We start from the raw sequence: 22,901 nt of genomic DNA, 5'->3' as shown, positions 1-22,901 counted from the left end.
GTTGTTGTCAAGTGCCATCGAGTCGCTTCTAACCCATGACTACCCTGTATAGGGTTTCCAAGGAGCAGCTGGTGAGCTTGAACTGCCAACCTTGTGGTTCAAGCCAATTTTGCAGTCCAGCGCATTAACCCACAGTGCCACACAGAAAGATGAGACGACCATTAAATGAGTAAATATACAAGCAAGACAAGTTCAGAGAGCAGGAAGTGCTGTGAAGGAAAGGATATGGCATACTGCAGAACCAAGCATGGTGTAGCAAAAGAGGCACTGCTTAATGGGGGTGATCTGGGTGCCTCTCAGAGGAGGTGAGATGGAGCCCACAGCTGAATAATGATGTGTTACGTATGAAGATGCATGGCATCCTGATTTACAGATGAGAAACTAGTGCCTCGGGAGGGGATGTGGCACTGCCGTGGTCTCTAGCAAGTGGAATTAATCTGAAGGTTTTGTAAGTCTGGTGCCCAGGCTCTGCCTTCGGAATTCTACTGAGTGACACGTTCCTAATCCACAGAAAGTAAGGGGTTAGGACCAGGGCCAGATTGTCCTTGGGGATACTGGGTATGAATGAGAGCCAGCGTGGTGGTAAGTGAACCTCAAGTTAGAGATCTGGGGACTAGACTGAAATGGAGTGATGGACTCAAGGACGAAGAAGTGGGAGAAGGTGAATGAGGTGAGATCTGAGACGGCATCACAGTGAAGATCTGAGATGAAGGGTCCAGGCTGAGGGCACAGCAAGTGCACAGGTCTGTCGGCCGCAAGTGGCCCCATTTCCTCATCCAGCAGCAGCAGTAACACCTGCATAGCTGTGAACACCCAAACACTGACAGGGCAGGCAGGACTCCATGGCCACAGAGCCCAAAAGCTTCCCAGCCTCTCTATGCTTAGGGCTCCCAACACACACCCATTCCTTCCCATTCTAGTTGGCTGGCTAGCAGTGTGCTGGCCCAGCTACCAGCTTCTGCCATTGTAGAGGGAAGGAGGCCCAAGAAAATCTAATGTTACAAGTCAGGTTGCTAACCTCAAGGTCAGTAGTTCGAAACTACCAGCTGTTCCACAGGAGAAAGGTGAGGATTTCTGCTCCTGTAAAGATTTACAGTCTCAGAAACCCTATGTAGGGTCTCTGTGAGTCGGAACTGACTCCACAGCACACCACCACCACCATTAGGCAATCTGACATGTTATAATTGGTACAAGCCATCTGATAATCAGTCCCTGGGTCAGCAATTGAGAATTGATGTATTTATATGCATAGAATTCTGGGGAGGTTCCAGAACACAGCTCTGTGGATCAATGTATTTCCTCTCTGGGTCCTCCCACTTCACTTGTGGCTCATAAAGTGAGACTAGAATGAAACCAAATCTGTAAAATGTCGGTGTATTAGAACAATAATCAGAAGGGGGAAAATTACAGATCAGCTCCTTGTTAGAAAGCCAGGACAGTGTGCACATTGCATAGCAACATCATCTTCTGGTTGGCAGAATGGGAAAGAGTGATGCCCAGCTAACAGAGGGTGGTTGACCATGCCGCTTGGAATGTATATGGTTTTCTGGAAATAATTCAATCTCCTGCAGCAGTCTCCTATTACGACTCACTACATCTCTGTTGAGTGTCCCATTCCAAGACTTTGTTCCTTAATTAGCCTCCTTTGGTGTACTTGCATTTTATAAATTTGGGTCTGTTCTGATTTTGCTGCACTGGCTATGACTGAGCTGACTCAAACCAGTTTGAACTCATTTGAAGCTCTGATTTTTCCAGGAGAGAAGTCTTAGGGAGGAAAGAACTAGTGATTGAGTACTGGCTTGCCACGTATAACTGGTGGTCTTGGGTATGGCCGTGACTCTTGACCTTAAAGAGAAGTGATACAGGTAGAGAAACATTCTGTTTGCTTGAAGAGAGTGGGCAGTGCATATCATCTTTGGAGTTTTAAAAGTATGGAATGGGGGGCTCAGGGCTGTCTCTTGGGAATGGCACTATATTCAATGTGTGCTTACATAACGTGCATTTGGTGTGTGTGTTTACATGATCTGTGTTGACATTGGAGCACCTATCTACAACTGCATCTCCTGTGGGTATGTAATTGTGTCTGTGCCCAAACGTGAAAGTGTAACTATTGGGTTTGTTATGCATTCGGGGCACTGCCCGGCCTTCTTGTCTGTGTTACTTGCAAGAGATGGAGCAATTGGAGGAGAGGAGAAGGGAGGGGCTTTGCCTACAGCACCACCATTCATGTCACCCCACCCCTGGACTCATTGTCCCCAGCTCACAGACACATCCTGTTGGCACAATCAAGGGATCTGATAGGAATCCTGCCATTCCAGGTTTCCGGTTTGAGAACCGGGCCTGGGGGCTGGACAAGGGCCTGAATAGGGCCTGGCGGTGCCCATCAGATTATCTCACTTGGGTAGTCCAGGGTGGCCCCACCCAGGCCCAGGAACAGAGGAGTACAGGCCTGGAGGTGGGCCGAAGAGCTGACAGATAGGAAGGGACATTGTCATGGTCATGTGTGGACTACAGTCCCGCCTACCTCAAAGAGTTCCTGTTGGCCCCTGCAGAGTCTTGGGATGCATTCTGATTGGTCTGGTTGAACTAACTTGGCATCTGTAGCTAGTCATCAAAGGAGGAAGGGCCAGTCAACCAATAGCAAAGAACCAACCACTGTCTAGTCCCCGCCGATGCATTAGAGTTCTAGACTCATGTCCTCCCTTCCCACGCACTCCCAACTTCTCATGTTCTGACTCTGAGTCTTTGGGTGGCCAACACTATTTTTGGACCTAGTTGTCTCTCTTTCTCAGATTGGAGGTGGATTAATCCTTGAATTCTTCCAACAGGATCTTTGTTCAAAGAATTGGGGGATGTTGGCCCGTGAGAGGGAAATACGGATCGGAAGTTATCTTCAAATATCAAATGAAATAATCTATAGAGGGGGACTTCATTCAGTTTAAAGTGATATGAGCAAATTTAAGATTATAATTACTGAGCTCATAATCACTATTTGCAGGATTTTCATATGGCTGGTGGTTTATGGTTTGGGGATCTTCTGAGACTGAACCCCAGAGCCTGTGGTGTATGAGTAACTAAAGTAGGTTTGGACTTGGTAGAAGGGTGTTAGAGGTGTTGGATGGTTGATCGACCTGCAACTGTTATGTGCCATTGAGTCGGTTCCAATTCGTTGCCACTCTATGTACAACAGAAGGAAACACTGCTTGGTCCTGCCCCATCCTCACAACTGTTGTCCTGTTTGAGTCCATTGTTGCTGCCACTTTGTCAAGCCATCTTGTTGGGGGTCTTCCTCTTTTTTGCTTACCCTCCATTTTATCAAGCATGATGTCCGTCTGTAGGGACTGGTGTCTCCTGATGACATATCTAAGCATGAGAAACAAAGTCTCATCATCCTGACTTCTAAGGAATATTCTGGATGCACTTCTTCCAAGATAGATTTGCTTGTGTTTCTTGCAGTCCATGGTACTTTCAATATTCTTCTCCAACACCATAAGTCAAATGCATCGATTCTTCGATGGTCTTCCTTATTCGTTATCCAACTTTCACATGTGTATGAGGCAATTTAAATGCATACGAGGCAATTGAAAATACTATGGCTTGTATAGTAATGAGCAGCTAAATGATGCTGTCAGGAATGTGTGGAAGGTATTTTGTCCACTGTGAGTGAGCTTCTTGGGCTGAGTGATGCTGCAAAATGATGTGCACATTGACCACTAGGGGGCACTGGAGGACTCCAGGAGTGATTTTTGACTTGACCTGATTCCAGGTTTAGAAGTCCCTGCTAGCTCTCTCTACCGGTGGCTCCAAGTGGCCTGGATAGACAAGGTCCCCTAGCTGTTGACTTTTTCCAGAGAATGAATCAGAGCATGTCGGAACTGATAGAGATGCCTTAAGCTAACTTAGATCTCCAGTTCCGTAGCCTTTTGTTCTATCCCTTAGACAAAATTTCTGTTTACAAGCTTGAGAGATTCTGCCAGATTTTCATTCCAACTCTTGTCCTTATGATTCTGACTAGTTTGTTCAAACCCTAACATTGAGAATGAGGAAGGATTAACACCAGTTACTGTGGACTTGGTTCTGACTCATGGTAACCCCACACGTGGCAGAGTAGAGCTATGCTCCATAGAGTTTTCAGTAGCTGACGTTTCAATGGGTGAGCATCAGACATTTTTCCTGAAACACCTCTGTATATACTCAAACCCCCAGCTTGTTGGTTAGCAGCCTAGGGTGTCAACCATTTGCTTCACCCAGGACTCTGAGGAAGGATGGATGGGTAAATCCCTAGCCCTTAGAGACCCAGCGCTGACATTTTGGTCTTGTCAACTCCTTTTCCAGGAGCAGAACCATACCTGCTCTCTTTTCTCCAAGAGCATTGCCCTGGATCACCCCACCTGTCCCCAAAGTCTCAGGGTGCTGGAGTCTCAGCCCCAGCCCAAGCCTCCCTCCCTCAAGCTGCCCCTCCCCCTGCTGTAGGTATGTGCATTACTTCAGCGGCCTCCTCTCCGGCTCCATCAAAATGAACAACAAGCCCTTGTTTCTGCACCACGTGATCATGCACGGCATCCCCAACTTCGAGTCTAAAGGAGGTACCTGCATGAGCCCTCTGGCTTTCCTCCCCATCTGCCTCCTTCCAACTCCTTCTCTTCAAAAATCGCTTTGGGTGACAGAAGCTAGTTTGCTGCAGAGCCCTGAGGCTTGGACTGATGTCTCAAAGACTTCAAAGACTGAGCTTGATTTGAGCCCCAGTCTATTCATTTGTGAAGTGGGTTTGTTATTTGCAGCAGCTGCTGGCAGATCCCCTTGGGATGTGGCACTGTTCTCTAAACTAAGATGCTTACAAACAGAAAGTTAGCATGCCTTCCCCTTTCTCTTCCCCTTGCTACCTTCCTCTTTTCCTGCATCCCTTTCCTGCTCCTCCTTCCTCCATTCCTTTCTTTCTATTTTCTCTTCCCGTTCTCTCTCCTCTTCCCTTTCTGTCTCCCAGTTTCCCCTTAGATAATGCCTATCCCTCCCTTACAGGGTGTCGGCCCTTTCTCCGGATCTACCAGGCCATGCAACCTGTTTACACATCTGGCATCTAGTAGGTATTCCATGGGCACAGAGGCCAGGGATGCCCAAAACCTCAGGCTGAGGACCAGTGGGATGGTGGTGCCTAGAAGTTGGCATCAGCTGAACTCTTCGTCCAAAGGGAGTTGAAGGGATGAAGTCTGTGACGATTCCCAGTCGGCTGTCTGGGAGAGGGGCAGCAGGGAGCAAATGGGCTCTCCACTCCCATTTTCAGTGGCCTCTCCCTCTGCCCACCTTTCTCCCCAGCAATGTCCAAGGAGACAGTCAGACCAGCATCTGCATCACCATCGAACCCGGACTGCTCTTAAAGGGAGACATCTTGGTGAGTGCCATCTTTCTGACTCAGACCCCACCTTTGTTTTTTTTTTCTCCTTTCTTTTCTCTTCCTGACCCTTTCTTGCCCCTCCAGACAGCTTGGTGGGCTCCTGACCTTGAAGTGGTAGGCTCTTTAGTCTCCTTCAAGGCATCCCAGCCTCGATCAATCCATTGTCCATTCCCTTGTCTCTGAATTGGACATCTTTCTTATGGGTTTGTCTCTACTTCTGAAACATCTCCCAGAAGCTCTTTCTCAGTGTGAGCTGGTTACCTCCTGACTTCTTATTGGTGACAAGGACTCCCTCATTTCTAACAGCAGTCCTTCCGGATGCAATTTAAATCCACTCTGACTTTTCTCATTCTAGAAAGTTCTGTGTGCAGGAATTTCCTGGGAGGACAGGGCAAGACTAGCCTCTAATTCTCTGCTGTTTTAGCAGATCCTACTTGGTGTTGATGAGCTTTACTCACTGGGTTTGGAGTGAGCCTGGGTGCCCAATCAGGGGAGCTGAGAAACGCGACCTCCAGCCTGGGAGCTGGAGTTCCCACCCTCAGGCCTCTGACTGGTTCTCTTCCCCTTTCCATTCAGTTGAAGTGTTACCACAAGAAGTTCCGGAGCCCAGCGCGTGATGTTATCTTCCGTGTGCAGTTCCACACCTGTGCCATCCATGACCTTGGCATTGTCTTTGGGAAGGAGGACCTTGATGATGCCTTCAAAGGTGGGCTCTTTGGTTGGGGCCAGTGCCAGGGGCTCGTGTGTCAGGGAGGGGAGTCCAGCTGGAGGAGATCTATTGGACATGGGGACCATCTTGAATGGGCCTCATAACCTGCCGAGTCCCAGGCCATTCTTGGTGACAGTGGGAAGGGGTGTTTCAGACTGGAATGGTTTGGGAATTCAGGCTGTCAGTAGAAGTGGAGATCAGGATGATGCCAGTCTTCCTCCCAATATTTTTACTGTTTTATCTTTTGGAACCTCTTCTTACCACTTTCCCTGTATTTCCTTCATGTTACTCTCCTAAGTTGTCACATGTGTCCTGTTGACAAATAGTTTTTCAATATTCATTGTTATTTACTTTGTGCCAAGCATCGTCTAAATGCTGGGATTTCAATAAAAAAAACTGGTCTCTGCTTTGGTGAATCTCAGAAGCCTTGTAGAGTGGGGAGGCAGATCTAGGAAGATCTATTTATCCCACGGCATAATGAGAACAATAATGAAGGTGTTGTACACAGACCGTGAAGTGATGGCTAGTAACTGAAAAATTGGTGGTTTGAATCCACCCAGAAGTACCTTGGAATAAAGGACTGGCAGTCCACTTCTGAAAGGTCAGAGCCATTGGACGCCCCATGGAGCAGTCCTACTCTGACAAACATGGGGCGCCATGAATTTGAATGGGCTCAACAACAGCAGATTGCTTGGTGGTGACAACAGTGAGGGTAGATCCATTTTCCATGGTAAGAGGGAGGCAGTCAGGGAAGGTTTGGTCTCTATTTTTGCTGCTGCTTCTATCCATTTGAGGTTTTAGCTCTATCACACCCAGGCCCAGGGGATAACTGTATCCATTCAACAAGCATGCCATGGCTGTCTATGTGTGCCTGGTGTGCGCCTGCCCCTGAAGATACAGAGAGAAAGGCGTCAGGATCTGCCTTCAGGGAGCTCACAGTCTTTTGGGAGGGAGTTCCACACAATCTGATTCTGTGATGATGGTGGAGACACACACTGGCACTATGGTGCTCCAAGGAGGGGCTGCCCATCCTTGCTGTGTCTGCTCTTCTGTAGTCAGCGGTGGCCTCTGTCCAGGTGGGGCTCGGAGTGGGGTTCTGGCTCACTCAGGAGGAGACCTCTGTGATGTACCTTCCCTGCACTGGAGCCAGGAGGGAAAGGCAAGAAATGCTGTTACTTACAGAGCAGAATGTAAATGGAATCCACCTTAATGAGGGAAAGTGGAAGTAAAGCTGAGAAAATATAGGTGGTGTTGGGAACAGGTGGAGGGAAGGAAAGGGAACAAATTTCCTCCTCTTACATGATGGGAATCAGGAGACACCATTGGCAATGGACAGATCTAGCAATAGAAGGTTAGCTGCAGTGTTTAAAGTCTCAATGACAATCAAGAGAATGATAAATAATAATGTTCTGAAGTGCTGTCGAGTTGATTCCGACTCATAGCAACACTATATAGGGTTTTCGAGTAGCAGCGGGTGAGTTTGAACCGCTGATGTTGCTGTTCAAACTGCTTTGCAGTTTGGCGCATTAACCCACAGTGCCACACCAGGACTCTGATAAATAATAATAGTCGTAGTAATATTAAAATGAATAAGATTTCAGAAGAAGGGAACAGAAGTAATGTTGTTGTTAAGTGCCGTCAAGTTGGTCCCAACCCATAGCAATCCTGTATAGGGTTTCCAAGGAGTGATGGTGAACTTGAACTGCTGACCTTGCATTTCAAACCAGCCTTGCAATTCAGCATATTAACACTGCCACCCCAGGATTCCAGAAATAGTATAAGTGATCCAAATCATTTGTCTTTCTAGTGGTAAATCAGTAGAGAGTATTTGAAATGAATATACCTAGAAATAATGGCAGAGAGCTATAATTTATATAGTCTTACAGGAGATGACTTGTTGTTGTTGTTGTTACTAAAACCTTGGAGTTAGTTCCAACTCATAATGGCCCTGTATAGGGTTTCCAAGAAGCAGCTGATGGGTTTGAACCACTGACCTTCTGCTTAGCAGTTCAATGCCAATCATACAGCGCCTTCAGGAGTCCCCACTGGTAGGACAAAAAGTAGAAATGGCTGTGAGTGGTTACCTCAGGCAAGTAGGGTTAGAGCAAGAGTGACCAGAATATGTACTAAAAATATTATGAATAAGACCATTTGTCTACGTCCTGCTGTGGTTCTGTAGGATAAGCACAGGACTGCTAGCCACAAGGTTGGCCCTTCAAACCCACCAGCTGCTCTTTGGAAATCTTAAACAGGGTCGCTATGAGTTGGAACCGACTACACAACACTTAACAACAGCAACAACAACATCTGTTTCTTATATTATTAATCATGTATACCTGTATTGGGGTCCTGGATGGCACACATAGTGTGCTTTTGTCTATTAACCTAAAAACTGGTTGTTCAAACCTACCCAGGGGTGCCGAAGAAGAGAGGCCTGAAAAGCTACTTCTATAAAGATACCTGTTGTTGTTAAGTGCCGTCAAGTAGGTTCCGACTCATAGCCACCCTGTATAGGGTTTCCAAGGAACAGTTGGTGAGTTTGAACTGCTGACCTTGCAGTCCAGTGCATTATCCTGCAGCGCCACACCAGATTACAAGAAAACCTATAGCACAGTTCTACTCTGTAACACATGGGGTTGCCGTGAGTTGGAACTGATTTGATGGCAACATAGAGTACTTTAATTTTTTTCTCCAGAAGAAAAGCCTCTATGAAGTATTATTTAGGAATTAATTGCCCATTTTTGTTTTTCCTCTTTTTCCAGATGATCGATTTCCAGAATATGGCAAAGTGGAGTTTGTATTTTCTTATGGGCCAGAGAAAATTCAAGGTAAAGGCCAAGTTAGAACCTGTCATCCTGTCCTCTCTCCTCTGTCCTGAACTATCCCTCTCCCAATCCTACCATCATCTCACTGGCTTCCTCTAAACTTATCAAGTGACTGAGATGCAGGCCAGCAGGAAAGGGTCTGTGTATCAGAGTGGACCCCCAGCTAAACAAGAACCTGCCACGTAATCTCTGGATAATAAAAATAAAAAAACAGACAGAGAGGCGCTGGGCTGGATAAACTGTCTTGGTCCCATTAGGTCATCATTCCGTTATATTCAGAGACTGGCGGCCATGGTGACTGGAGGGTGTGGTGACGGGCATACTCACAGGTGTTGGAGGGACGATGAGTATTTATGACTACTGAGGTGATTCAACCTGAAGACAAGAAGGCCAGTTTAAGAATAGTCTTTAAGCTTGTAGACTGTTAAATGTGGAGACCAGTTGTTTCCCATCTTACTTGAGCACAGAATGGGAAGAGATGCAGTTAGGTTATATATAGGCAGAGGGACTCTGGATCGTAAAGAGAGGACTGCCAAGTCAGGACAGTCATTCACCTTGGAAGGCCCGGCTTGCGCTGTCTTCAGTCTTGGGACTTTCCCTGTGTGGGTAGGAGGGACTCCACCTTTTCTTTCAGATATCTGACCAGAGTGGAGGGTGTTTCAAATGAGGGCCAGGGGGCTGGCTAGGATGGCCTTCTAGAGACCTTGTGTCCTCTCAAAGTCAAGGCTGAGGCTTCGCTGCTGTCCCTGACCCCATGCAAGCCTCTTCTTTGACTCCAGCAGCAGACTGTAGGATCCCTTGGCACTGAACCAGGGGCCCCAGGAGACTGAAGAGAAAGAGGCGGCTACCTAGCCTGAGGGTCCTCACAGCTTTCTCACAGGGCCTCTCTTCCTCAGTGCCACAGTCCTGACTGACCCCATGACCTGGTGTGAGCCTTTTCAGGAATGCAAGAAACTATACTCCTGGGTTCTCCTTCCAACATAAGCCACTGGTTTTCCACGCCCCCTCCAGACACTCCCCACCATGCTCATGAAAATGGGGAGTCCCTGAGGAGCATCCTTGGAGGAGGTGGTCGACTTCCAGCTGCTGATGTCCTTTCCCTTTTCACTGACCACCCCCCCCCCCCTTGTCTCCCTTCCTACTCAGGTATGGAACACCTGGAGAACGGACCAAGTGTGTCCGTGGACTACAACACCTCTGACCCCCTCATCCGCTGGGACTCCTACGACAACTTCAGTGGGCATCGAGAAGATGGCATGGAGGGTAGGTGGGGACTAGTGACTTGAGGGGAGGCAGAGGTGGGAAGCCCAGAGGGGACAAAGAGAGATGTCCAGGCACTTCTGAGAACTCATCGTTCAGTCAGGGAGTGCAAGACTACTATGTCTGACTTCCTCTGGCTTCACAAGGGGACAGGAAAATCAAACTCAAATTCAGCTCCAGGTCACTTCCTGTGACATTTCAGCCTTCTTCACCCTCTTCTGACACCAGCTGTCCCTCCCACTGCACTCTTGGCTTCACATCTGAGTTTGATCATCTGTTGCAATGGCCACACAGAACTCATAGACAATACTCATGGTTAGGAAGTGAGCAGGGAACAGTTCAGGATCAGAAACCACTCAGAAAGCAGCAGTTCACCAGTCACGAGTACCTTTTCCCTGTAGTACTACGGCACGCATTGCTCCTGTCTTTGGCCTCTCAGCCATGTGGTCTCTTGGCCTCTGCCTGCTTGGACAAGTGTTACAAAGCTCCTTTAGTCCTTTTGTTTCTGCCCAAAGGGCACATTTTTCAAGCTGGTGTCCTGTCTTAGGCACTCAGCTGTGCTCAGTCCATGGGCTGGGAAGTCTGGCCTGAGCTGCTCTGTCTCTCCAGACCCCCATCTCTGCTCCCAGTGCTTTTCCAGGTTGGGATCTTGTACTCTGCAGAGAACTCTCCTTTTTGATGGTTCTGGGATCATCTGTTACTGCTTCTGAGATGACTTCTTTTAAACCTAGTGGGATGACAAAGCTAATCAGTCCTGATGTTAGAGTCCTGTACACCCTGTTTGCCTGCTCCCATGCTGGTGTGGCACTGGCGCTGTAGGGTAAGCACTCGACTGGTAACCATAAGGTTGGCAGTTCACATCCAACAACCATACTCAAAAACCCTATACAGGGTCCACTATAACCTTGAACTGATTGGGCAACACTTAACAACAACCCAATCATTTGGTGGGAGTTAAGAAAACTTTGGATAGAAAAGCCATATCAAATAAATTCATGGTTGCTGTTGTTATGTGTTGTTGTTCCGACCCATAGCGACCCTGTACAGGGTTTCCAAGGCTGTAAATCTTTACGGGAGCAGAAAGCCTCATTTTTCTCCCACAGAACAGCTGGTAGTTTCGAATTGCTGACCTTGAGGTTTGCAGCCTGATTTGTAACCGCTACACTACCAGAGCTCCTTAAATTCATGGTATCACAGGGAAACTAAGGCAGAATGTGCCAATATGTTTAATAATCAGGGCAGAGTTAGGAATGCAGTCACACAGCTAACAGGGCGTCAAGAGAGCGTACCATCAGTTCCACAGACACTGGGTACTCTGAGATCCTCAGGGAAAGATTCCTGAGAGCTTAAGTAGCTCAGAGAGCTCCTAGGAAGAGGTGGTCTTGAGTGCAGCTTGCAAGATTTTACTGGTTTCAGAGATACCCCCGTGCTGCCAGTTTGATTTTGTTTGTTCGATTTCTTGTAGACCTGTAGTTGGAATTCCCAGGCTAGCTGCCTGAATTTGCTGGGATCAGAGCATTAGGAATGTAGACAGCAGCTAGGGCCTGCAGCCTTTCAACAACCCATGTAAATGTCTGAGTGCTGAAGACAAGCCGAAGGACTTCCAAATTTGAAAAGAAATCTGCATAATTCTGTTTCCTTTAGCTGTGACACCTAACGTATGTCAAATGGTTGACTGCAACTCAGCTCAGCCATTGAGAGGTGTTTGAGCTCTGTTTATTTGTGTGGTTCATTTCAGTGTGTGTACTGGGATATGGGGTGGGGCACTGGAAGATCCTTAGACACGCCTGTCTGGGATTTGAACTTAAGCTTATTTTCTGATGGAGTCATAGGACCGCTGCAGCATGTTAGAGCTGGGTGCGGTCTTGGTGCACCCTGTCTGTTCTCCATCCATTTTCAGTTGGGGAAACAGAGATGGCAGAAGGAATGATCTTTTGGTTTACCCCACCACCCAGGATGGTGAATACCAGAAGCCTATCTCTGGGCTTCTCCTTTCAGCTGAAGCCAGTCCTGGGGTGGAGCTGCATCTCCCTGGGACCCTTGGCCACAGGCAGAGTTGGGTCAGAAAGAACCCGGTGTTCTTTCCCCAATGCTATGTTGTCTCTGGTCTCCCTCCCCAATGCGTTGGACTTATCCACTCCATTGTGAGTCTTTTCTTGAGTAAAGTTGTTGCCTTTGGCCTTGACCTTGACCTTATTGTTAAGTGCCATCAACCCTGTACTGGGTTTCTGAGGAGTGACTGGTGAGCTTGAACTACCAACCTTGAAGTTCAAAGCAACTTTGCAGTCCAGCGCACTAACCCACAGTGCCGCACTAGGACTCCAATCTTGACCTTGGAGATAACAGAATGAAAAGTGGATTTCAGAGAGAGGTGAAAGTAGATGCAAAGGCTAGACTAGCACTTAAGGACTTGGTGAGCGGGATATCTTTCTATGTACCCTTGAAAAACTGATGGTTTGTCTACTTTACCCTGCCCCCAGCCCTATTTCTGGGGTCATCTTCTCTTGCAGGGCCCAGTGCCCTCAGAAAGCCAGAGATGCCCCACCAGACTTTCCCTGCCACCCCCCACCCTCACCCCCTTGTGCTGAGTGGCTTAGGGGAAAGCAGCTATGAAATGATTAATTCTGAGGTACCGATGGCTGCCAGCCCAATTGTTCATCATCCTGGGATGTTTGCATTTTTAACAAGAACACTAGGCAATTTGAAAGAATTTTCAATATCTCCCCATCTCTTCCTGGTGCAGATTCAGTGTGATGAAAAATGTAAAAACATTGAGTAAATTATAAAGTGCCAAGTACATAAAGATAAAATATTGAAGGGCAAAGAAGAACTGGATATGGGAACAATGGGGCTTGGGGCAGAGTCAGCCGTGAGGGGAGAAAAGAGAGCAGGTCTCAGCTGAACAAGAGACAGAGGGCCCAGCCAAGGAAGGACCTGTGTGTGAGGGCCCACCCTTGTCTTCTCTGCTTGCCTCTGACCCACTCCCCCAGGCAGGGGATGGAGTTGCAGAGACCTTTTGGCCAGTTAAGGGTCAGCTCATCCTGCAGGGACAGAGGGACTGCTGTGTGGAGGCTGAGAGGCTGTCCTTATTTCTAGAGAGGGGCAGGGAGGCAGGAGACAGCTCCTGTCCCTGCTCTCTGCTTCCCTGGTTTGGCCTGACTGGACTGTGCCTGTGCCTACGCCCAGGATCCCAGCAGCTGGCCAGTTCCCAAGAGACCCTACCTCTGCCCGCTGTGAGCTCCCTGAAGGGCCAACCCCTGGCAGGAGGCCTTGGTGAATAGGGCAGGAGCAGGGACCATTAACCCTAATCTGTCTCTCCTCCTAGCTGGGGGATTCCTGGAGGGTCCTTAATTCTAGAGGCCAGAAATAAAAGTATTTTCCTCTGTAAACTGCAAGGTTGGGGTCATGCTGTAGCACTGCAGGGTAAGGACTGAACTGGTAACTGCAAGGTTGGTGGTTCAAATCCACTAGCCGTTCCATGGAAACTTTATACAGGGTCGCTATCAGTTGGAACATACTTGAAGGTACTTTGCAACAACAACCCAAGGTTGGTGGTTCAAGTCCATATGCATGAGGTGTGGCGCTGTAGGATAAGCACTGGACTGTAAGGTCGGCATTTCAAACTCCCCAGTTGTTCCTCAGAAATCTTTATTGTGAAGTGAGTACAGGGCAGATCGTCAGTTTTGTATTCAACAAATCACATACTTCGTTTCATTACAATGATTATAATCCCCCCCATGTACCATCAGTTAACAGTATTTCTCTCTATTCATTTTAGATTTTTAAAAAAACACTCATGCATATGTAATAATTTACACCACTAAATGGAACATTCTGCAAGTCTGCCTCCTGACCGCCAGCTCTCAGTCCCTCTCTTTCCATGAATCTAGAGTCCTCAGATGCTCCCTCTCTCCATGTTCCCATCTGTGCCTCCATCTCTGGTGTAGCTGTTTCTCTGGATGTGGTCTCGCATTCTGCTTATGATTTTTTCCCTTGATGGTCTTAGGGTCCTCTGTTTCTGGACTGTAAGATTAACGACTCCCCTGTTTTTGTTACAAAACTTCTACCTTTACAATTGTGACAGTCGCAATTAGTTATGATAACAATTACTCACTATTAAATCATAAGAATCTTATCCCCTTTTTTTTTTTTTTTTTTTTTTAACCAGGCCCATCTAGACAAGATGAAAACGATTCAGTGGGGACTCTATCTTCCCACACACACTCTTAAACTAAACTCCCTCTTGAAACCTTGTAAGCCAGTAACTTTGTGCCTTTATCGTCCCTTCGTTTTGGGTAGCCAGTGTCTATGTTGCCCGTCCCTATCTACCCTGTGTACAGAGGGGATACCATTGATACTTGATGTGAAGACTCCTTCCCTTTTTATTGGTATTTAGAGCTACTACCTCCATGAGTATAGGTTATATTCATCAAATTGTAGCAATTTACCCTTGTTTCCTTTATCAAAAATTGTTATTTTTTTTTTTTAAATTATTTTTATCATCCTCTAGTTGAGTTCTGATTATCAAGCCATTGAGGATAGGTCAAATGGGTACTATCTGCAAATTTGGGTGTTCTTGTGTGTCTCCCCTCACTTCATATCAGCTGGATGCTTCACTCTAAGCTCTAGCCCTCTTTGTCTATGTCCTTGTCCATGGGCTCAGGTGTCCCCAGGTCTCACCACACTTTGGACCAACCAGCCCTTCCTCTTCTCGCTCTCATCCCCAGGTCAACGGGATTCTATAGAACATGATTGAACTCAGCCCATTTCTTAATTTCTGCCTCTCTCCCTCTTCGATTCAACAGTAGACCAATGTGGTCACCAGCAAGCTTACATGCCAGCTCACATATTCCCTTTGAGTTTTAGTCTCAGAGTGGGGTTTGTCCTAAAGGGACTTGATTGCTTGCCTTGATGGCTTCCTGGTGAACAACTTGCTTATTCTTGTAGTAAGTAGCCAGTCATACTGCCATTTTTTTGTTTTTTTCCTGATGATCTTTCTTTGAAGATGTATCTTCTGTTGCTCTAGCTGTTCCAGGCTGGTCTGCTTGTCCTTTCTAGTGGGAATGTCCCACCTCAGAAGGTTCTGGTTGGGGCTCAGGAAGACTCCTACCTTTTGATTAGAAACTAAGTATGTTAGCAGTTTGTAACACCCAGGGGCTCCTTCAAGTAGCTTAAGCCAATCATAAAATTCACCTAATGTCCTCCTTCAACAGTGAGAAAACTGAGGTCCAAGGTGGGATGGGGCTTGTCAAAGGTGAAGGAGACCCTACGTATAAGTGCTACTTGGAGTTAGCTCAGCTTGGGCTGTACCAACTCCATTTCATGGATGAAGAAACCCAAGTGTGGAGAGATTAGCAGTCTCCTTAAGGCCTTGCCATAAATACTGGAGCTGGTATTTGAACCCAATGGTGTCTGACTCCATATCCCTTTTTTTTTTTCACAAATAAGATTTTTTATTTGTCACCATTAAAAGTCTGAATTTTAAGCAGATTCTTGAACCGGTGGTTCATAGCCATCAGCTCGTTCAACTTTAGCACCTGTCTCATCTCCAGTAGCTTTTCCAGAACTACTGCCTCACCATGAAGCTCCATGAGTTTTCCCAACTCAAACTTAGGCTTCTTCAGCATTTTTACTTTCCTAACAAACACGTCATGGAGAGGGTAAATAGACTGGCACGTCTTCTCTATGTCCTTTCCAATGCTGTCTGGAATCAGTTTATTGACCACTTCTTTCAAGTCATTTCTCTGCACCTCTTGGGTCATGATTTCCATCATTTTCTTCCGGATTTGACGGACCTGTTAGTGCTGAGCATAAGATGTCTTCTGAATCTGGTTGTTGCGTTTTTCAGTAAAACCAACACAGAACAGGGGAAGCAAATAACCATCTGTAGTCTTGACATCAACATGAGCTTCAATCGTGGTCTGCCATTTATTGACCATGGAGCACATTTTGTCACGGGTAAGATCCATGCCATGGAAGTTGGTCAGGCAGTTTTTGCCCTGAGCATCCTCAGTAATTAGCTTGAATTTTCTAAATGCAACTTCATTGTTCTGCAGATCAGCAAGGCTCACTTCAAAAACACGACCCTGAGTCCATCGGATGCAATTTTCGTTCCTTGGGTCCTTGTGACTAGTGTTTTCCCAATATTTCTTATATTGAACATAGCTGGTGACTTCACATCATACCAATCTTTCTTAGAAAATGGATCAACCACTTTCTTCTTGGCTCCTTTTTTGCCACCTTTTGTAAGGCGCTTGTTCTTGCCGACCGCCATGGTGCTGCTCAGAGAGCCAAAAAGGTCCATATCCCTTCTTACCTCTTTGAGTTTAGCTCCGTCAGTCCCTCACACTCTCCTATCTTGAGGTGACCTTCTTTGGAGTATTGGCTAACTCCTTCTCAAATCCTGCTGATGATGGGAGCTACCCTGGGGACAGCTTCACCACATAAGACAGCCTGATTTCATTATTGCATGGGTCTAGGGAGTAGAACCTTGGAAAAGAGACCAGTGGCCTCTCTCTGCATGGTGAACTGATGCTGTACTAGTGGTTGATGCTTGGGGACCACTGTAACTCATCTGCACTTAGACCAGGAGCAGTGGGGAGTAATGAAAGGTGAAGAAACTAATGCAAACTCGATAGTAAGAACTTCCAGACTAGACAAGATCCTAGGGCCTGGGGTGGCTGGACAGGGAGTGGAGGAGTGCCTGCCATCAAATGTCTTGGACCTTTGGTCCTAGTTGGGGAACAACTGAAGGTCCACTTTATGGAGAAAGGTTTGGGCCCCACCAGCCTTCTTCTTGCGACTCTGACTCTGTATTTGGTTTGGAGTCTGCCAGCTCAGCGCTCTGGCTGACATCACACTTCACAGCCTCCAGAAGCCCATTAGTGATTTGGCCAGAGTTCTGAAGCCCCATGCCCAGATCCCAGATCCCCATGGATGGGAGTGGGGCTCTGATTTTGCCTATGTTGCATAAAGGTGGCTCCAAATTCCTGCAAAGTGTTCCAGGACAAGTCTTCTCGGAAGCCAGCCCTGAGACCAGGGGACCTGGTGAACCCAGAGGCTGACTGGGCCCGAGTCACCTCACTGCCCTCCACTCCCTCCATCCCTTGACCTCTTTAGATGGGGAGCTGTTTTGTGCTTTGCTTGCCTTGGAAGAGAGGATTGGAGAGCAAGGGGAGGATCAGGCAATCAGATCACTCCAGCCAAAAGAAGGGACAAGGGGAGAAAATGAACAGGCCATTGGCCTGTGTGAAGATGGCAGGGGGTGGGGGACAGATGTCCACTCCACTTCTGGGATTCTCTTTGATTTCTATCAGCCCTTCCATGGACAGTCCCACCAGAGTCAGGGGCTGTTGACAAGGAGTCTTAATTTTCTACCCAAGCTTCTCAGCTCTTGGACTCTGTGAGGAGAAAGTGCCCTTACTGGGGAGAGCTCTCACTTGCGCCTCCTCAACTTCTTTGGTCGGAGCTGGTGAGGGACTTCCCTGCCTGGAACAGGTCTCCAACCTGTGACATTTTACAAACTTGGCTTGACCAAGGACTCTGATTGTTGAAAGAGAGAAAAAAGAGGGCAGGAGAGAGACCCAGCAAATAGGCAGAGAGTGAGAAACTGAGAGTGAGAGATTAAGAGACATCGAGAAAGAGATAAATAGAAACTTGGGTTCTGAGTATCTTTTCTGCAGGTTTTCTTTAAAACCAGTTGCCTTCAAGTTGGTTCCCACTCATAGCAACCTCCTATGTGTCAGACTAGGGCTGTGTTCCACAGGGTTTTCAATGGCTGTTGTTTTTGGAAGGGGATTGCCAGACTTTTCTTCTAAGGTACCTCTGGTTGGACTCAAACTACCAACTTTTTGGTTAGCAGACAACTATGTTAACTGTTTATACCACCCAGGTCTCCTTTGTTGTTGTTGTTGTGTGCCATTGAATCAGTTCCTATTCACAGTGAACCCTAAATTCTCTTGTTGGCTTAACCCAACAAATGTTTTTCTTGCTCATGCTACATGTCCAGTATGTGTTGGCAGGAGTCTGCTCATCATGGTTATTCCAGGCTGATAGTGGCTTCATCTCCTACATGCGTCTCTTACTGTTGTAGCAGTAGGAAGAGAATGTAGTGACTTGAATATTGGCCCTTGAAGGCTTCCGCCTGAAGTCACATACTTGACTTCTGCTCACTTGCTGTTGTTGTTAAGTGCCATCGAGTCAGTTCCAACCCATAGCGACCCTGTATAGGGTTTCAGAGGAGCAGCTGGTGAGCTTGAACCACCGACCTCGCAGTTCAAATGACTTTGCAGTCTGGCACATTAACCCACAGCGCCACACCAGGACTTCTGCCACACAAAGACTCCTTCTCACTAGCTCTTTCTAAAACAAGTCTCACATGTTGTATCTAATATATTTAAAAGGTCCTAGAAGTTGTTCATGGGAGGTGGAAAGCTGGAAATGATGTTGAACAGGCTAATAATCTCATTTACAGGGATTAAGATATGGGCTCTAGAGTCTGAAGCTATGGTTCCAAGCTGTGTTCTTTATAGCTGTGTGTTCCTTGATCAAGTCGCTTTGCTTCTCTGAGACTCAACTTCCTTATCTTTAACATGAGCCTAATAAGAATCTCTTCCACATAGGGTTGTTGTTGAAATTCAGTACTGTATATGCAATGGCAAAAGCATTGGGCTGCTAACGTAAGGTTGGTGGTTTGCACTCACTGCTGCTCTGCAGAAGACAGATGAAGCTCTCTCCCTCTGTATAAATTTGCCGCTTCAGGAACCCAATGGGGCAGTTCTATCCTGTCCTGTAGGGCTGTTATAAGTCAGAATTGATGTGGTGGCAGGGGATTTGAATTTTGTTTGCTTGTTCTGAAACATAGTTTTTAAAGTGTGTAGACTATTTTCTTAAGAAAAAAACCCTAGTCCTCCTGAACTATCTGGGAACCATCATGCACTGGCTCTGTTCTGAGAGCGCCACTCTTGGATGTCACTTGTGGGTTCCTCCATGCAGGGAGTTGGGAGACTTGTGCTTTTAGGCTTGCCTATGACACCTACTTGCTGTGTGACCTCAGCAAAGTTACTTCCCCACTCTGGTTTCAGCTTCCTTATCCATGCGTTGAGGAGGACGGTTTCTAAGGGGACTTCCATGAAGATGGCGGTGATATTGATGATGATTATAGCTAGCGTGGTTCACTTACTAGATGCCAGGCGTCACTGAGTGTACATTCTCTTGGAAATCCTTCTTAAATAGCTCTGGTTGGCACTCCTTTGTAACTGTGAGGTTGAACAAGCAGACTTGTAGGATGCAATTATGAATTCCCTTTATTTTGTCCATCATTGCTTTTTAAATCTATCCTGTGCTGGTCCTGTCCCTGAATCATATTAGGGCAAGTCCCTTGCCTTTTCTGGTCTCTCTCAGGTAATAACTTTCCTTTGGAAAATTAGTCCCTTCTCTTCAGGAGCTCCCACCTGCCCACCAGCTTTGTGTGTGTGTGTAGGGGGCTCAGTCGGTGTTCTTTGTACCTCTTTAGCTTACTCTTTTAGAGTAAGCTATACTCTTGGCCTTGGCAAAGCCAAGAATGAAGGCTGCCCAGTGCAGTCCCTCTCTTGGGTCAGGGCTGAATAGCCAACAACCTGCCTCCTCGTACCCTCCAGATTTTTCAGGCCTGAGGCAGACCCCAGCTCTCCTGTTCTTTATGCTGAGTTCTCTGAACAGATGTACCAGGGTGAAGGCAAAGTTCTTAGCAAAGTGGCACTTTTAGCAAAACAATTCTCTCAAAAATTCCTCATATAACTTTCTGCTTCCTGTCCTTTTATGCCTTTGATATGTGTGTAGGGTTTAGGAGGGGGCGTGAGGAAGAGTGCGCAGTTTACAACTACAAAATTGCTTTTCAGTCATCTCTCTCTGTCTCTTAAAAAATGAAACAAATAGTAGCTTTAGTGATCTATTTTACATGTCATAAATTTACTCATTTGAAGTGTACAATTCCTAGTAACCTTAAAGGACAGACTAGAACAGACCCATAGGGTTTCAAAGACTGAAATCTTTACAGATGCAGACTGTCACCTCTTTCTCCTGTGGTGCACCCAGTGGGTTTAAACCTCTGACTTTCTAGTTAGCAGCTGAATGCTTTAGCCAGTCTGCCACCATTAGTATATTTATAGAGTTGTGTTAGCATCACCATATTCTAATTTTAGAACATTTTCATCACCCCCAAAAGAAATCTCATGCTCGTTAGCATACGCCTGGTTCATTTGCATTCCTCCACTCAGCCCTGTTGTTGTTGTTGTTGTTAAGTGCCACTGAGTCGGTTCCGACCCATAGCGAGCCTGTATAGGGTTTCTGAGAAGCGGCTGGTGAGGTTGAACTGCCTATCTTGTGGTTCAAATCGACCTTGTGCTCGAGTGCTTATCCTATAGTGCCACACTGTGGCCATATCACTTGTGTTTATCCTAAATACCTATACTCAACACTTAACAACAACAAATACTGATAGCAGTTTATCAGTTGATTCATCAACTGATGAGCAGTTAGGTTGCTTCCATCTTTTGGCTGTTAAAGACAATACTGCTATGAACATTCATGTCCAAGTTTTTGTGTGGACTTGTATTTTCACCTCTCTTGGGACTATACTCAGTGAAATTGCTGAGTCATATGGTAATTCTATGTTTAACATTTTGAGGAACTGCCAAACCGCTTCCAAAATGTGTGCACCATTTTACATCCCTGCCAACAACGTAGGAGCGTTCTGATGTATCCATATCCTTACCAACACTTGTTAATTTTTTCCTTTTTGATTACAGCCATTCTAGTGAGTGCTAAGTGGCATCATCGTGACTTTGATCTTCGTTTGTTGTACACCGGGTTGTTATGAGTTGGAACCCACTTCATGGCACCTAACAACAGCAACAACAGTAATTAATGATGTTGAACATCATTTCACGTACTAATTGGCTGCTCATGCATCGTGAGGTTGACGCAGGACCGGGAAGTGTTTTGTTCAGTTGTGCCATGGGGTGGTTGCGAGTCTGTACTGACTCGATGACACATAACAACAACAGCAACATGTATCTTCTTTAAAGAAATGTCTATTGAAATCCTTTCTTTGTCCATTTAAAAAATAAGTTACTTACCTTTTTATTGTTAAGTTGTGAGAGTTCTTTATATATTCTGGAAATAAGTTCTTTATCAGATATGCTAGGGGGCTTCAAAAAGTTTGTAGGAAAATGGAATAGGAAGGTAATGAAATTTTTGAAGCTCCCTTGTATGATTTGTAAATAGTTTCTCCCATTCTGTGAGTTTGGGGCTCACTTTTTTTGATGTTTGCCATGTCTTAGAGTCTTGTGTGGCGGGCTTCTGCCTTTGTTTTGGAACAGAATATCCAATGTCCTGGGCCTCTTTAAAAACCGAGGCCCAAATACTTCTTAGTAACAAACACCTGTTCCCATTTTACAGATGAGGAAACTGGGCAAGTAGCAGAGAGGTTATTTTATGGTCTGATTTAGAAGATTCTTGTTGGTAGACTGATTTCTTTCCAGCCTTAGAATTTGGTGCCCACAATGGTCTGGAAATCCTGCCCCAGTCCAAAGGGAGGGAGGCTCTCTGTTCAAAGGTTCCTGAATGACAGAGCAACAGAAAAATCCATGAGTTTTGCCTTCTGGCTACTCTAGTCACCTATGCAACGCGTCTCCCTCCATCTCCCCACCAGACAGCATGGTGGAGAGCAGCCAGAGTGCCCCATTCAAGTTGGAAATGAAGCAGAGGGGGCAAGAGTTCCTGTGCTGCTCTGCTTTGTTTTCTTAGGCTTTGACAGTTGTACCGTCTGTGTTTTGGGGTAAGATATGGGAGGAACCAGTAAGAAAGGGAAAGATAAAACTGCAAGTGGTCCCAAGTAATTCAAGAAAATGATCCAAGGACCCTATCACGATGCCTCTGTCTTCTGTGTCTGATCAGAGAGTTTCAGGGGATGACTTTCTAGATATGGGTGTCAAGAGCCTGAAATTTAACAGCAAACCTTATGGGAGAGGGCAGCCTTTCTGGTATTGACTGCAAGATGGATGTGGGGAAGGACTTGGAGAGGACAAATTCAAAGTTGTAACTGAAAGCTTCTGCTTCTGTTCTGTCATATGATCTAGAACAAAGGGCTTAGCCTGCAGCAGGAGGGGGTTGAATTAAGTCACCTGGTAGAACTTCCTGTGGCAGGGAGGTTAGCTCATTGTCTCCTTGGGCAGAGATGGTGAGAAATAAGGGAGACAGATCTCAGTGTGGGACATTCTTATAGTAGTAGGGACAAAGGTGTGGATAATAGGGTTTCTTTAATAGGATTCTGGATACCTTTGCTCCTTCCCCCACCAACTGACTGGAACAATCAGAGTACTGAGAATTTAAGTGCAAGGTCAGGGTGACCTTGTGGATAAAAAGATGATGGCTCTGACCCAACATCTGCTGGCCACCTGCTTAGCGCCATGTCTCATCTGGTAAGGCTGTGTTTGTCTTGATGCTCCTGGTCCCTTACCTGGCCCCGCTCTGTGAGATGCCTGGCAGACTCAGGCAAGTCTCTGTCCCTAGAACACTCAGTAAATGTGCCTTTGGTCCCCTAATCTCTGCCATCAGATGGAGGTTAGGGCTGGAGCCACTCTGAGAGCAGATCCAGCACTCTCAGCCCCCAGCCCCAGTGACACAGCTGCCCTCTTGTTGTGCTCAAATGTCACACTCTGGGCAGAAGTGGGTG

General features: G+C 46.5%; 1 protein-coding gene across 1 annotated transcript in view; it reads left to right on the top strand.

The window, feature by feature from the left end:
- Positions 1-22,901, top strand: part of TNS1 (tensin 1) — a 111,180-nt gene that overhangs the window by 13,146 nt on the left and 75,133 nt on the right. The window contains exons 7-12 of the mRNA XM_006867799.1: positions 4,474-4,586; positions 5,020-5,080; positions 5,314-5,389; positions 5,969-6,098; positions 8,864-8,929; positions 10,073-10,189. Of these exons, the coding sequence (XP_006867861.1) occupies positions 4,474-4,586; positions 5,020-5,080; positions 5,314-5,389; positions 5,969-6,098; positions 8,864-8,929; positions 10,073-10,189 (563 nt within the window). The remainder of the gene's footprint in view (positions 1-4,473; positions 4,587-5,019; positions 5,081-5,313; positions 5,390-5,968; positions 6,099-8,863; positions 8,930-10,072; positions 10,190-22,901) is intronic.

Source organism: Chrysochloris asiatica, unplaced genomic scaffold (assembly GCF_000296735.1).
Source record: "Chrysochloris asiatica unplaced genomic scaffold, ChrAsi1.0 scaffold00110, whole genome shotgun sequence".
NCBI classification, from domain to species: domain Eukaryota; kingdom Metazoa; phylum Chordata; class Mammalia; order Afrosoricida; family Chrysochloridae; genus Chrysochloris; species Chrysochloris asiatica.
The sequence above is the reverse complement of the archived record's forward strand: the minus strand, read 5'-3'. Positions and strand labels throughout refer to the sequence as shown.